Source organism: Rhineura floridana, chromosome 4 (genome assembly GCF_030035675.1).
Source record: "Rhineura floridana isolate rRhiFlo1 chromosome 4, rRhiFlo1.hap2, whole genome shotgun sequence".
Taxonomy (NCBI): domain Eukaryota; kingdom Metazoa; phylum Chordata; class Lepidosauria; order Squamata; family Rhineuridae; genus Rhineura; species Rhineura floridana.
In genome coordinates this window covers 192,190,422-192,205,239 of record NC_084483.1, presented here as the reverse complement: position 1 = coordinate 192,205,239, position 14,818 = coordinate 192,190,422, and the positions used below count along the sequence as shown (strand labels likewise).

Below are 14,818 nucleotides of genomic sequence, written 5' to 3'. Positions count from 1 at the left end.
CTGCTGGAGTGCCACTATTGTTTGTGAAAAAGAAGGGGGGAACTCAGACCCTGTAATGACTATCGCGCATTGAACCAGATCACCATCCCCAACAGCTACCCGCTGCCCCTGATCTCAGAGTTGCTGGACCGACTGCGCTCTGCAAAAATCTTCACGAAGTTGGATTTGAGAGGAGCGTACAATCTGATCAGAATGAAGGAGGGAGATGAATGGAAAACAGGATTCTTGACCGCTTACGGACAGTATGAATACCTGGTCATGCCGTTCGGGCTTTGTGGAAGTCCAGGAATTTTTCAAAAATTCATGAACGACGTGTTTAGAGACTTGTTGGACACGTATGTAATCTGTTACTTAGATGATATCCTGGTGTTCTCAAAGAACCAGGAAGACCACGACCAGCATGTGAAGACGGTGTTGAAGAGACTGAGAGAAAATCACCTGTATGCTAAATTAGAGAAATGTGGATTTGACCTCAAGTCTCTAGACTTCCTTGGATATTGAATCTCAGCGGAAGGCGTGGAGATGGACCCAGGGAAAGTAAGCTGCATATTGGACTGGGGCCAACCTGTCACCAAAAAGGATGTACAACAGTTTTTGGGGTTTGCCAATTATTACAGAAAGTTCATTCCAGGGTTTTCCAAATTAACAGCTCCTCTGACTGACTGTTTAAGGGGGAAGAAGAAGTTTCAATGGACAGAGAACGCCACCGAGGCCTTTGAGGAGCTGAAGAGAAGGTTTGCTACTGAGCCCATTCTGCGCTTTGCTGATCCGAACCGCCCTTTCGTAGTGGAAGCAGATGCTTCAGATTTTGCCATCGGGGGGGTTCTGCTACAATTAGACCAAGAAGGGAAGGAGCTGCACCCCTGTGCGTACTTCTCTCGGAAGTTAAAGCCTGCAGAGAAGAACTACACAGTTTGGGAGAAGGAGCTGCTGGCCATCAAGGACTCTTTTGAAAACTGGAGACAATACCTAGAGGGGGCCTCTCATCGAATTGAAGTGCGCTCCGACCACAAGAATCTTGAAAGCCTCCAAACAGCCAGTAAGCTGAACCAGAGACAGATAAGATGGTCCCAGTTCTTCACTAGGTTTAACTTCCAGATTACTTACCATGCCCAAGCCAAAAACCAGAGAGCGGATGCCTTATCCAGACAGCCACAATACAAAGAAAGTGAATCCGAGGACCAGCCTCAGTACGTAATCCCGCCAGAGAAATTAACGTTGGGAGTATGCCAGCCTTCATGGGAAGAGGAACTCAAAAAGGCACAACAAGAAGATGCAGACATGCTAAAATATCAGCAGGAGACGGGACAAGGTCAAGACTCAGAAGTAACCTTTCACTGGAGAAATGGACTGTTATGGTTCAAAACCGCCAGATATGTGCCAGAAGGGGAATTAAGGCTCAGAATCCTACGCCAGTGTCATGATTCCATCACAGCGGGACACTTTGGGATTTACAAGACCATTCAGAACGTGGCCAAGGACTTCTGGTGGCCTAAAATGCGTCGGGATATTGAGAGTTATGTAAAGTCCTGCTCTGTCTGTCTGCGGACAAAAACACAAACAGGGACACCAGCAGGACTGTTACAACCGTTGCCTGTCCCACACGAACCCTGGAAGAACCTCTCCATGGATTTTATAACTGATCTACCCAAGTCCCAAGGAATGACAGCCATCTTAGTAGTGGTGGATCTACTTACCAAAATGGCACACTTTCTTCCTTGTGCAGGGGCCTTAGAGGCTAAAGAAACGGCCAAGTTATTCATAAAAGAAGTCTACCGGCTGCATGGATTGCCAAACAGCATAGTCTCAGACCGAGGAACTCAGTTCACAGCCAAATTTTGGAGAGCAATGTGGAAACAGTTGCAGACGGAATTAAAACTCTCCTCCGCCCATCACCCCCAGACAGATGGGCAGACGGAACGCTTGAACGCCGTTTTGGAAAGATATTTACGAAGTTATGTGTCCTATCAACAGACTGACTGGGTATCATATTTGCATTTTGCAGAGTTCGCCTACAACAATTCTCTGCACTCCAGCACTCAACAAACCCCGTTCTTCGCTAATTATGGATTCCATCCTAAAGTCTTTCCAAGCAGCTCAGAAGGAATGCTGGTACCGGCAGCTGAGAACTTCCTTAAGGAATTGCAAGCGGCGCAACAGACACTGAAACAGCAGTTAAACGAAGCCAAAACGGAGTACAAGCGAGTTGCTGACCTGCACAGGAAGGAGGGCCCCCCCTTCAACCGGGAGACCAGGTATGGCTGTCCACCCGCTTCCTCCAGATGCCGGGCAAATGTAGAAAATTACAAGACAAGAGGGTGGGTCCTTTCGAAATAGAAACTCAAATTAATCCCGTGGCGTACCGACTGAAGCTGCCTGACACGTTTAAAATACATCCTGTGTTCCATCGATCCCTCTTAACAAAAGCCGCCCCTCCCAGTGAGTTACGGCCGGAGGAACCTCCCGGAGCTCCACTCCTGGTAAATGAGCAGCTTGAGTTTGAAGTTGAGGAGATCTTAGATTCCAGGATCAGACGCCACAAGCTGCAGTACTTGATTCACTGGAAAGGCTATGGGGTGGCTGACAGATCATGGGAAGATGCAGCTGATGTGCATGCTCCAGAATTGGTAAAACTTTTCCATCAACGTTTTCCCCACCGTCCCAAGCCAGACAAGGGGAGGGGGGCACAGCCTGGGAGGGGGGATGGTGTCGGAAGGCAGAGCTGGGGTCCCAATCCCGGGGAGCTGGATCCCGGAGAGTTGGGAGAAGAGTATTCGGATGGATGGCAGAGGGAAGGGGGAGGAACTTCCCCCCTTTGGAGCGAAGACGAAACAGAGGAACTGCCAGTGATAAGGTCACTTAGCAACGGGGAGCCTGAGCCCTCCCTGGACATTCTCACGCCTCCCCCTCTTTCAGGCTCAGAGCAAGAGGGGGAAGAGGGAGGGCTGCTCACAGCCGAAAAGCGGGGAGGCAGTTTACCATCAGCCCCTCCCCTATCCCCCATGCTGGAATCGGAAACTTCAGAAGAGGAGGGGGTGATGCTTCCCCCCTCACCGCGCACACGCAGACAGCTGAAAAGACAGGAGAGAAGGGGGGAAGGCGGGCAGTACCTGAGGGGCAGTTAAGGAGGAGCGAAAGATTGCGCGCCCGTTTGGCCCCTTCTTAAAGAACAGGCGGGAAGAAGTCCCTTGCTCTGTCAACTTTCTCCCAATGCCGCAGGACCTGTATCCCTGTATTGCTTCATGAGAAAATGCAGTCTTTGTTTGGACATTACCCTAATAAAACACGAATTAACTACAACCGCTGGTCTGGTTCGTGAGTCACATCCTGGGCCTGACAAATACAGGGCTGGGAAACCTTTTCTCAGCCTGAGGGCCACCCTCCCTCTTGGCTACCCTTCTGGGGGCCATATGCCAGCAGTGGGTGCAAACTAGGGACGTTGGAAAATTCTGATGGACACAGGAATGGAAATTCTTTATTTTCACTTATTCATCCAATCTCCTGAACAGAAATCAATCAACTGAGAATGATCAGTGTTTTGCTGCTGTTTGTTGCTTTCAGTCCACAAATGATACATAGCCGATTGTGTTTTCCCCCATTTGTATTGCATTTCCTTTGCACTGAAATGAATGGAGTGGAATGACGTAATGATAACTTGATCAATTACGTAAATTACATAAACAATGTAAGTTAGTAATTTCGCCACTGTAGACAGCGAGACAAATAATGTTTTTGGTGGAAGATGAACTGCAGTGGAATGGAAACAGCACTGCATGCAGCAAATGCAGGACGGAAACAACATCCCAAGAGGGGCCAATGCAAAACTTTGGACCAAGGTTCAAATTTTCCCAAGGTCACTGGGTGATCTTTGGCTACTCACGATCTTTCAGTCTAATCACCCTCACAGACTGGATACAATGGGGCAATGAGCGCTCCCCTTTACAATTAAAATCCCTCCCATTTATCACTGGGGTCAGCAGAATAGTCAAGGGCCTCCAGATTTCATGCTTCCACAAATGCAAATGCAGATCTTGACTATTTAAACATATCAAATATGCCTTTACATTTTGAGAGACAAATCGCATTGAAATACATATTTTGGGCAACTATATGCGTTGACATATGTTTTACAATCGTGTACGTATTAAAATCCCATCACATAGAACAGAATAGAACAGAATGGAATTATGGCATGTTATTTGAGCGACACCATAAATCTAATCCAGTGTTCTCTCATACAAAGGAACCTAGGAATCTGCCATATATTGAGTCTCGCTCTGTATTATCTACTGAGGTTACAGAGTCTCCAGGGTCAGACAGCTCCACTTGGAGACTGAACCTTGGACCTTTTACATGGAAAGCATGCACTCCACCACTGACCTTTGGCCCTTCCTATGGAAAAAAGAAAGCTGCCATATGCTCGGTCAGACCATAAATCCACCTGGCTTGGTATTTTCAATGCTGATTGGTCCAGGGTTCCATACACGGGATCTCCCCCAGCCCTGCCCGGAGATGCTGAGGATTGAACCTGGAACCTTCTGGTGCTCTGCCACTGGGCAACAGCTCCTTCCCTGTGGAAGCCCAGCCTTGTTAGTGCTTCCACTTGAACGTCTCATTCCTTTTGAGAAGTGCCGAGCATGCAGCCATATACATTGGAAGGCATTTCTGCAAGTGAAAGGCTAAAGTGTCTTGTGCTACAAAATAAGGAGTGGGGGGGGGATTTTATTTTCTACCTTGTTGGGGGATGGGCAGATGGTTTATTGCACAAAAGAAGGTTATAAGCTCTAGGGAGAGGAAAGCTGAAGAACAGGATTGATTAATGTGACATATTTGAGTTTTCTTTCTCCTACTGTCTCAACAGCCAGTCAGAGAGATCAGCTTCACACACAGTAAATTAAATTTAAATTACACAGTCTTGGCGAGAAAATTGCTCAGTTAATCTAGCCTCCTGAAATGAAATTTTAGGGTTTTTTTTCCACATGAACTCCATCCTAATTTTTCACACCCTGTTGGTTTCTGCTAGAAATTCCATCAGTTTGGGTTCTTTTCTTTTTCCCCTTTTTCTTTTTATAAGCCAGGTATTAGTTTTCAGCAGATTTATCTTGCAATTTGGGAATGTAATATGACCAGCTCCAAACAGGAAGAGCTAACCCAAAGATATAAGGAGCTGCTGTCACTTTAAATATTTATTTTTGAAGAGGTTGGGAAGCTTGCCCGGAGGAGGGGCAGCAAAGAGAGGAGAGATGCATGCAATGCATGTATACAAAAATGTAAAGCAGTTTAAACCTTTTTGGACCAGGGGACACATTTGAGAATCCAAGAATCTGTTGCAGGGACCACAAAATACCAGTTTTGCAGAAGAACAACATGTTGTCCAGCCCCTTCCCAACCACAGGCAGAACACCTACACACACCCCAAAGTAAACAAAACAACAGACAAAAAAAACAGGCTACCCCTCAAACAAGCAGCCAAAATGCTCCTTAATTTAAAATAAAAATAAAAGTGACGGGGAAGGAAGCCTTGGTAGGTGCCATAGGAAAGGGGGAGTCTGAGGGTGTCATGGTGCCTACGGGGGCCACGTTGGGGATCCCAGTTTTAAAGGATGCCAAAATGTATGGGCAATATTCCCTAACAGCACCAACTAATAAACTGATACACAGTAAGGTGTGTTAGTACTGGTTAATAGCTTATAGCAGCCTTCCCCAATCTGGTGCCCTCTAGATACTGTTGGGCTGTGGCTGAAGCAGCCCCAGCCAGCACAACATCAGGTTGGGGACACCTGGCTTGCAGGATGATATGATCCCGGTAATAATGCTGCTGCAGCATCATTAACTGCAGTAGTCATAATACTACTGAAATTAGTTCTGCAGAGTCAAGGCGGCAGAGTGAATAGAGTGCTGGACTAAGAGTAGGGTGACTGACGTTTTGATGCCTGCTCAACCATGGAGCTCACTGGGTGACCTTGGGCCAGTCATTGTCTTTCTTAGCCTAACCTAACAGAGTTCTTGTGATGATATAACATGGCAGGGAGATTACCATGAATTCTGACTTGAGCTCCTTGGAGGAAAGGGGAGATACAAATATAATAAAACAAATTGTTCAATAGCCACAGCATCCAGGACTTTATAAATAAGGAATGTTTGAGTGGGGTCATCTAAACCTTCCTCCTGGCTACATGGAGCACTACCACAATTAAGACCATCACTGTCTTGACTGTTGCAGTAACTGGTAATCAGAACCTCCTTCAATGTATTCAACAGACCAGCTGAAATTTCCATCTCTAATCCAATCGGCATATGAGTGACCTTTCATGTTTGTCATTGCTTTAACTCAGCCTTTCTCAACCAGTGTGCCTCCAAATGTTGTTGGACCACAATTCCCATCTTTCCTGACCATTGGCAATGCTGGCTGAGGCTGATGGGAGTTGTGGTCCAACAACATCTGGAGGCACACTGGTTGGGAAAGGCTGCTTTAACTAAAAGATAAATCCTGAAACTCTTACACTCAAGTAATGATCAGATCCCAAGTGTGGAGCTCTGCATTGTTTTCCAGCCTTCACCATGGCTAATCTGCAGGGATCTGGAGAAGTTTTTGTCACTAAGGACTTTCCCCCCCCGCATCATTATCTTTTCCAGTGGAAAGACAAGCATTCAAATTCTCAGGAATAGCCTCTGGCTATGTATTTTTAAGTATATATTTTTCCTATTAAAACTGAAATCTTGCATGTATATACAGGCCGTTCTACAAGTATTTATTAATTCATTTATTTTCAATAGTTTTATACCCCCTTTCATAAATCTCAAGAGCCAGTGTGGTATAGTGGTTAGTGTTGGACTACGACCTGGGAGACCAGGGTTTGAATCCTCACACAGCCATGAAGCTCACTGTGTGACCTTGGGCCAGTCACTGCCTCTCAGCCTCAGAGGGAGGCAATGGTAAACCCCCTCTGAATACCGCTTACCATGAAAACCCTATTCATAGGGTTGCCATAAGTCCGGATCGACTTGAAGGCAGTCCATTTCCATTTTTCATAAATCTCAAGACAGTGTACAGAGTTAACAGAGTTAAAGCAATAATTACATGGCAACAAACCCCACGTTTAAGACTGAAAGTTGCATGGGGACAGGGATGAATCATAGCTTAGTGGCAGAGCCCATGCTTTGCATGACTATCCCTAGGTTCAATCCCTACCATATGCAGTTGACAGGTCAGGCAGCCACGTGATGGGAGAAGCCTCTCCTTAAGACTATGAAGAGCCACTGCCAGGCAGAGTAATGGGAAACAGCTATCGCTCAGTAGTAGAGCATGTTCCTTGCATGCAGAAGGTCTCAGGTTTGAACTTTGGTGTCTCCAAGTAGGGCTGGGAGAGATCCCTATATGAAATCCTGGAGAGCTGCTGCCAGTCAGTGTAGATGATCCTGAGCTGCAGGATCCTGCAGGCTATATGGACAAAGAGCCTGACCTATTAGGAGCAGCATCTAATCCAGGACCATAGCCACAAAGAGGGAGGGCACAGGCTGCCTCAGGGAGAGTCCGAACTATGTCACTGCATTTTCAGCTTTCTTTTTAGAAAAGTGAACCCCCAGCCTTTTTAAAGTAGTAATAGTAGCAGTGCTGGGCCGAAAACTGTTCTCCAGTTTCCCCAGAGAGAAACCCATTTTCTGTCTCACTCAGGACACTTTTCGGCCTTATTCACAGGACATTTCTTTTTTTAATTTCACTGAATGTAGGGTTTTGTGCTTATAGCACAGTGGGGACGTGAGCCTGTCTGGGAGTCCAGAGTCTGTAAGTTCAAATCGCAGCTCGTGTCTCCTGGGTGTAAAAGGCCAGCTAAAGATCATCCCCATAATGAGTGGCTTAGTGGTTACGTGCCCTGCCACCTGTGCAGCCATGGGCAAGGTACATAGTCCCAAGGAGCCCAGTTTTCCCCCAGCTGGCAGTTGCGGACAAGGAAGGGGCTGGCTTGTGCAGCTATGGCAATCTGAGCAGGCCCTAGCCAGCTAGGGAGGATTAGCCTCACAGGGAGGCAATGGTAAACCCCCTCTGAATGCCACTTATCATGAACACCCTATTCATAGGGTAGCCATAAGTCAGAATCAACTTGAAGGTAGTCCATTTCCATTTTCTTGTTACAAGGTGGCTGAGGGTAGCATGAGGTGTCTCCCCCGCTCCATTAAACATTTCTCCAGCATTCTGCAACCTCTCCAGCCGCCCATAGTTCCTGATCAGAAAAAGGCCCATGGGATGAGTTATCTCATCCTGTCTTCCAATGGGCTTTCCAAGTGTGGGCACCTGGGAAGGCTGTAGACTATTAATGAGATGATTTGGAGAATCAAAGAAAGGGCTCTCACAAACACCCTGTGGCCACCTCACAAGTAAACATGAAAAACTCTGTAACCCACCCATGAGATTTTCACCTGTTTCTTTTCCTCTCCTTCCATAATTTTTGTTTCGTTTTCATAAATTGAGAGACAATTTTCCCGGAAGCAGTAGAAATTTTTCTCATGGTGCTAGTTATTAGTGGACATATCAGGACAAACGTGAAGGTAGCATTCTACTGATTTGCTTAATATTAAGTATTCTGGACAATAAAGAGAAACACACTAAAATAACTGATGAACACTCCTTTCTAAATGTTCTAAACAATTATTAATACATAATATAATGGTAAGCGCATTAGGCTACCTGCAAGTAGCAAAGGATGAATCTGTCAATTTTCAGTTCTCTCAATTTCTCCTTTTTCCACTCTTAAATTCTGTTTTCTACATTTCTGCAAAAATTCACATTTTTTTTAAAAAATCCTTATGAAAATTTGTAAGCATTTCAGTGTGAATTTATCCTAAGAAACACATCATTGTCTGAGGCTTTGAGAAATATACAGTTTTGCAAGCAATTTCCCCCAATAAAATGCATTTTGTATATTATTTTTAGAAATATATGCACTTATGTGCACACTTTACCCTAAACTATGCATTTTTGTACACATTACTTGACTGGATAATTGCATTGCAAAATTTAGAAAAGTGTGACGTTTGAAGGATGTCTGTGTTTTGGTTCACATACTGTTTTAGAAAGTATGAATTATGTAAGTTCACCTTTAAATGGGAACTGAATCAAATTTCTCCCCTTTCCCTACCTGCAAGTAGGATCTTGGTGTTCTGCATTGATCTTGTCTCTTCCTTTTTTTATTAGATTTATTTAATTTCTCTTAGAATACATCCAGTAATGTGTATAGAAAGAAAATGTCGTTCAAAATGTCCTCTATACTCTTATTTGGATGACAATAGCTAAGCATAACAAACAGATCAAACCATTTCAGAAGACTGGGATAAATAGCCCCCCCCCAAAGTGAATTTTGGGAAATTGGTGGGGACCTCACTGAAGCAGATAAACTCATGTAAGTAAAAAATGGGGACCAAACATGGTCAAATTTGTCCTTTTGAGACAAACGGTGTATTGCCCTGCTATGCTGTATCAGCCTTTCAGACAGAGAGATATCTCCCATACTCTGTCTAGCCACCTTTTGGTTACGAAGTCCTCAGCTGTTTTCCATTGAGCCGCTATTTCTAATCTAGCAGCTGCTAATAACAATCACTAAATCCTTGTGAGCAATTGTAATCGCTACATGCTGTGTGGTAGATAATAAAGCTAGAGCTGGATTAGGGAATAGGAATTGTCCAGTAACATCTGATATTTTCCCAAAGGTATTTAACCAAAATATCTGAACTAATGGGCATTCTTACCACATGTGCAGAGAAGACCCTACCACTTTGCACCCCCTCCAGCACAGTGATGAAATTAGATTGCTTATACGATACAGCTTCAATGGGCCCCAATGCCAACGTAGAACAACTTTTAGGAAGGCTTCTTGTATTTTAGCAGAAATTGTGTTCAGGGGAGACTTGGACCAAATTTGCATCCAAGTTTTATCCTCAGACCGAACCCCCACTTCATCCTCCCATATCTTTTTCAGCCCTGAAGCATCACTCATTTTAGCAGCAATCAATACTTTATATACCATAGCCAATCCTTTCACAGAAACACTGGAACATACACATATAGATTCAAAGGGAGTCAGTGGGCGCATGCCCGTCCTTTTCCTTCAGAGCTTGAGAATAAGAGATTGTGCCTACGTTTTGTTCAGCCAGTTATATTGAATGCTTTCCACAAGTGTATCTGCAGGTATGGGTTGGTCTCCAGTCAACAAGTCTTTGATTCTGTACAGACCAGCACCCTCCCAACCCTGGAGTTGAGAATATTTGCCAGCATCTAAAGAGTCCTGGAGAGCCACAAATAGTGTGAGAGGGGAAAGGGAGGATGCCAGTGTACTCTCTCACCCCTTCCACACCAACAAGGTGGTTCAAAGAAAGAGATTATCCAATCTTCTCAATTTAGGCCAAGAAATAGAGAGAAAGGATAATACCCTCATCAAGGGGGATTCTGTCTCTTCCTAACTGCGCATCCATTCAACATTCCTTTCTATGGATCTGCACAAAACCTGATTCTTTGTTGAGTATATTTATATGGCACACATGTTTCCAAACATGTGTTTTGCCTTATTCACACACGACTTTTTTTTACGTACACACTTATGATATCTTAGGTGAATGCCTACAAAAACATAATGTGTGAAGTTGTCTAATGCACAAAGGAAGGAAGCCACGGTGAATGGAAATCAGGATGACAAACCTGCCCTTTTTGTGTAAAACTTTAAAAGAAAAATCCAGTAGAATTTGATGCAAATGCTAAGTCGAATTTGCCCAGTCACCCAAGAGGCATTGTAATCAAAGCGTATGTTATGATTATTTTGCCCTGGATGTCATCCTGTTCCAAGCTAATGGCAAAGACAGGGGTTCTCCTTTGCCCTTTAAATCCTCCTTTTTTTAAAAAAAAACCTCAGAGCAGCTGCCCTGGAAATTATAGATGTTTATCATGGGTGCTAGCAATAGCGACCGGAATCCATTTTACCAAACAGATTTTTTTTTCAATCTTTCACCTTCCAGTTTTTCTAAAAAGGCAGGGTGGGGAGGGAATTGAAGCACAGGGCAAGAAACACTGTTCTCAGCTGTATCTTCATTCCATGAAGCTGACTGGTGCACATTTTTGTTTACTTAGTGGCTGGGAAAAAGAGCAGGAGTCAGACCCAACTTTTGAATACCACATGTGGATTGAAATCAGTGGGCAGAAATGGCAGGGAAGCAAATTTCAGCAAAACATTACAAGACACTTCCTGTTGATAAGAGCTATATAGCAGTGGGCCACCTTGCCTCAGCAGGTGGTGGATTCTCTTTTGTCCAGCACCAGGCCCAAACCCGTCTCTTAATTTCCTCCCTATCCTGCCCTCCCTTTCTTCAACACCAACATGTAGATTGTAAGCTCCTGGGGCAGGGCTCTGACTTGTTTGTTGTTGCTACTGGTTCAAAGCGCCTCATACCTTGATTACTCTATATACATTTTCATAATAATGCAGTTCTAGAATTTGCAACATGGTCTGTGGTTACTCTTTGGGGTAGGCAATGCACTATGAAAATACATGATATTATTTCACATGCTGCCAAGCGGACCCCTGCCTATGGAAAGACATTAAGTCTTGGATTCACTACGTCAGTGCATGCACAATTCCATCTGCTTCTCTGTTTGTTTGTCTTGGCCAGAATCCCAAGGGCCATGCTGAAAGCTTCTAGGTGTGGGTTTCGAACGGCCCTTTGTGATTGCCGCCTTCCCGTGCAGAGAAGCCAACAGAAGGCAGAGCTAGAGCCCACTCATTCTAGTTTTGGCCCCATCCTCCTCCCTGCTGAGTCCTCCAAAGGCAACACCGAGACAAAGGAGGAAGAAGCTGACAGCCAGGGCCACCCCACTGGGCTAGGTGTAAATAAGAAGGCAGGCAGGTGGAGGCTGGCTGATTGCAGAGTGAGGTTGGTGGGGCAGTGCTCCATTTGCCCTAATGGACCAGTCACCACTGCCAGGGGGATCCTTCTGCCAGCATGGACTCAGTCCAAGGAGTTGCAATCGGAAAAAGAAATCGGAAGACTCCTGGTCCATATGCTGTGTTCTTAGGAGCATGCACAGGATGCTTTGGGCTCCTGCCGTAGAGCTTGTGGGTTGGTCAGTAACAGAAGCCGAGAGCCTGGCAAAGCATATTGAGTCACTGAGCTGCACAGTAGTCCCTTTATGTGCAGAAGTGCAGGGTCCCTTTATGATGGTCACAGACATGCCCCCTCATAGACACATACCCTCCCAGGATAATACAACCTTCTGTGGGCATGAAAAGAGGATGTGTTAGCTACTGAGAAGAGCCTTGCCAGTGACTGACTCTCCTCTTTTCACTCTGATTGGCTCCGATCAGTAGGAAAGGACAAGGAAGCGTATGAGAAGGCTCTTCTCAGTGACCAACACACTCCCTTTTCCTGCTTATTGGTTCATAGGATGCTGGAGAGATAGGGACCCTGCTGGGACCCTTCTCTCAAAGTAAGGGGTCTAAGACCCCCCGAGACCCTGGACCAGAGCTTGGAAAAGTTACTTTTTTGAACTACAACTCCCATCAGCCCCAGCCAGCATGGCCACTATTGGGCTGATGGGAGTTGTAGTTCAAAAAAGTAACTTTTCCAGGCTCTGCCCTGGACAACTACACCCGTGGAGCTGGGAAGGCAAGCAGTTCTCTCCTCCAGAGTCTTCCAGGTTGGGGACTGATAGTGATTAACTAGAATCACGCAAGAGAGAATCAGGTGAAAGAGTAAGCACAGGTGAGATGTTTCGAGAATTCTTTTTTTTTTTAAGTGGTGGATGATGCAAATGGGTCTAAAGGAAACATACTTGTTAAATGGAAGGCTGTTAGGGTTGCCAGGCTCAGGGCCTGAGAATGATTCTGTATCTTTAAGAGAAGAGAAAATTCAGCCAAGTGCAGGTTTTCTTGCAACACTGTAATGGGAAAAACCACAAGGTGAAATTCTCCCTTCCCCCTGCACAACTTTTAAAGATACAGAAGACCTCTTGGTTGCCAGGCCCAGCCTCCAAGAGGTCTTCTGTATCTTTAAAAGCTGTACAGGGGGAAGGGAGAATTTCACCTTGTGGTTTTTCCTATTACAGTGTTGCAAGAACACCTGCACTTGGCTGAATTTTCTCTTCTCTAAAAGATACAGAATCATTCTCAGGCCCTGAGCCTGGCAACCCTAAGGGCGGTGGGTTGACCAGGCAGGCGATGTGCAGAAAGAGAGGAAAGGAGAGGAAGTAAAAGAAATGATGCAGAGGAGAGGGAGTAAAATTGGAGACAAGGGATGAGATACAGTCATAAACGGAGAGGTAAGAGAGCAGCATCTGTCATCCCACTGGACCTCTGACATAATCCTTAGATAACTCTCCAATAAAAAAAGAAACTTACATCACCTTTTGTTTTTAAAAAAAGCTTACAGAGTGTTGTGAATCTCTTAGGATCGCCAAGGACTGTCTGTGTCTGTAAGCCTGGACAGTGAGAGAGGTAAGCACCTAACCAGTTTGATTGATTCAAATGGGCTCTTTGTTTCCTTTGCAGACCACAGATGACATCCTGGTGGCCTCAGCTGAATGCCCCAGTGACGATGAGGACATTGATCCCTGTGAGCCGAGCTCAGGTGGGTTAGGTTAGTCAACTTTTTTTATTACTTTCTTTTCATTTTGATTCTTTGCATGCAGCAGGGAGATGGGGGGGGAAGCAATCTCCTTGCAGGAGAGACAAAAGAGCAAGCTGTCTTTCAGCCTGCAGTCGTGGGTTGGTGGTAGCAACAAAACTCAGTCTTGTACTAACTTCAGTGGGTACCCGATTGGAATCATCACCATAAACATTGGGATCTTCCAAGTTGAGAAGTCAAGGGATATTAAAGGTTTTATCTCCATCCTTCTGTTTGGCAGCCCACAGTCACAGTAGGCATTTAAGACAGCAAAAGCAAGAGCCATGTGGAAATACCTTAATATATTTCTATGCTAGCACATTTTTAACATGGACTAGAAGCTTTATTGTGATTCCCAGAATCACTCGCTAGAATGGGATGGAAGATAATAATGGATTCTCATATGCAACTCAAATCCTTCCAGAACAAGTGCCTATTTATGATTAGTACATATTTTTTTGCTCCAAGCACATGTTTATTAGGGGTTCTGTGGGTGAGGTAACTTCATGTGTAAAAGCAGAGATTTTGTAGTCCAGGACATTTTGGTAACTCCCTAACTTGATTGGACTTTACATTGGTTTCAACTGAGCATACACTTGCTGGACAAAAGATGGTTTGCCAGTGAAGACTTCACAGGTGAAACAGTTGAAAATTATTATAGCAGGCATGGCTGCATTATAAAACTTTAATAAGGAAACCATCATTCCCTTGTAGACATTAAGAATTGTGGCTTTCTTTGTAGAGATCTCCATTTTAGAGCACAGCTTGCAACTGTTTCAACCTATATTCAAGTCACAACTTAACATCTCAGTGCTCATTCTGTTTTTCAATATCTTTGAAATGTATCCATTCTCCCAAATAATGTCAAAAGCTGTTCCATTCATAACACAGACAAATCAGTGAAAACCAATGCTCTTCTTATCATCAAGTTGTGGGAAATAAGGTAGAACAGAAGGACAATAGTGCCAGAGAACTGTGCCCATGTGGAGGGTTATTGATACGATTCTCTGTGACCTTAACAGGGATTTCCAGGACATCATTCATTTCTTCCCATAACAGCGCTATAAGTTTTATTGAGGTTCCAGAGTCCTTTGTATATGGCACTTTATAATGCATGATTCTGCCTTGTACCGAATCAGATCATTGACTCACACACCGAAATGAAGACATCAAA

General features: G+C 44.7%; 1 protein-coding gene across 26 annotated transcripts in view; it reads left to right on the top strand.

Annotated features, from left to right (window-relative positions):
* Positions 1–14,818, top strand: part of NRXN1 (neurexin 1) — a 1,438,606-nt gene that overhangs the window by 1,387,896 nt on the left and 35,892 nt on the right. For 18 of the 26 annotated variants that reach the window (XM_061625672.1, XM_061625674.1, XM_061625664.1 and 15 more), the window contains one exon: positions 13,530–13,617. In XM_061625672.1, coding sequence (XP_061481656.1) covers positions 13,530–13,617 — 88 coding nt within the window. The remainder of the gene's footprint in view (positions 1–13,529; positions 13,618–14,818) is intronic. The other 8 variants (XM_061625683.1, XM_061625675.1, XM_061625673.1 and 5 more) reach the window with 1 other exon arrangement.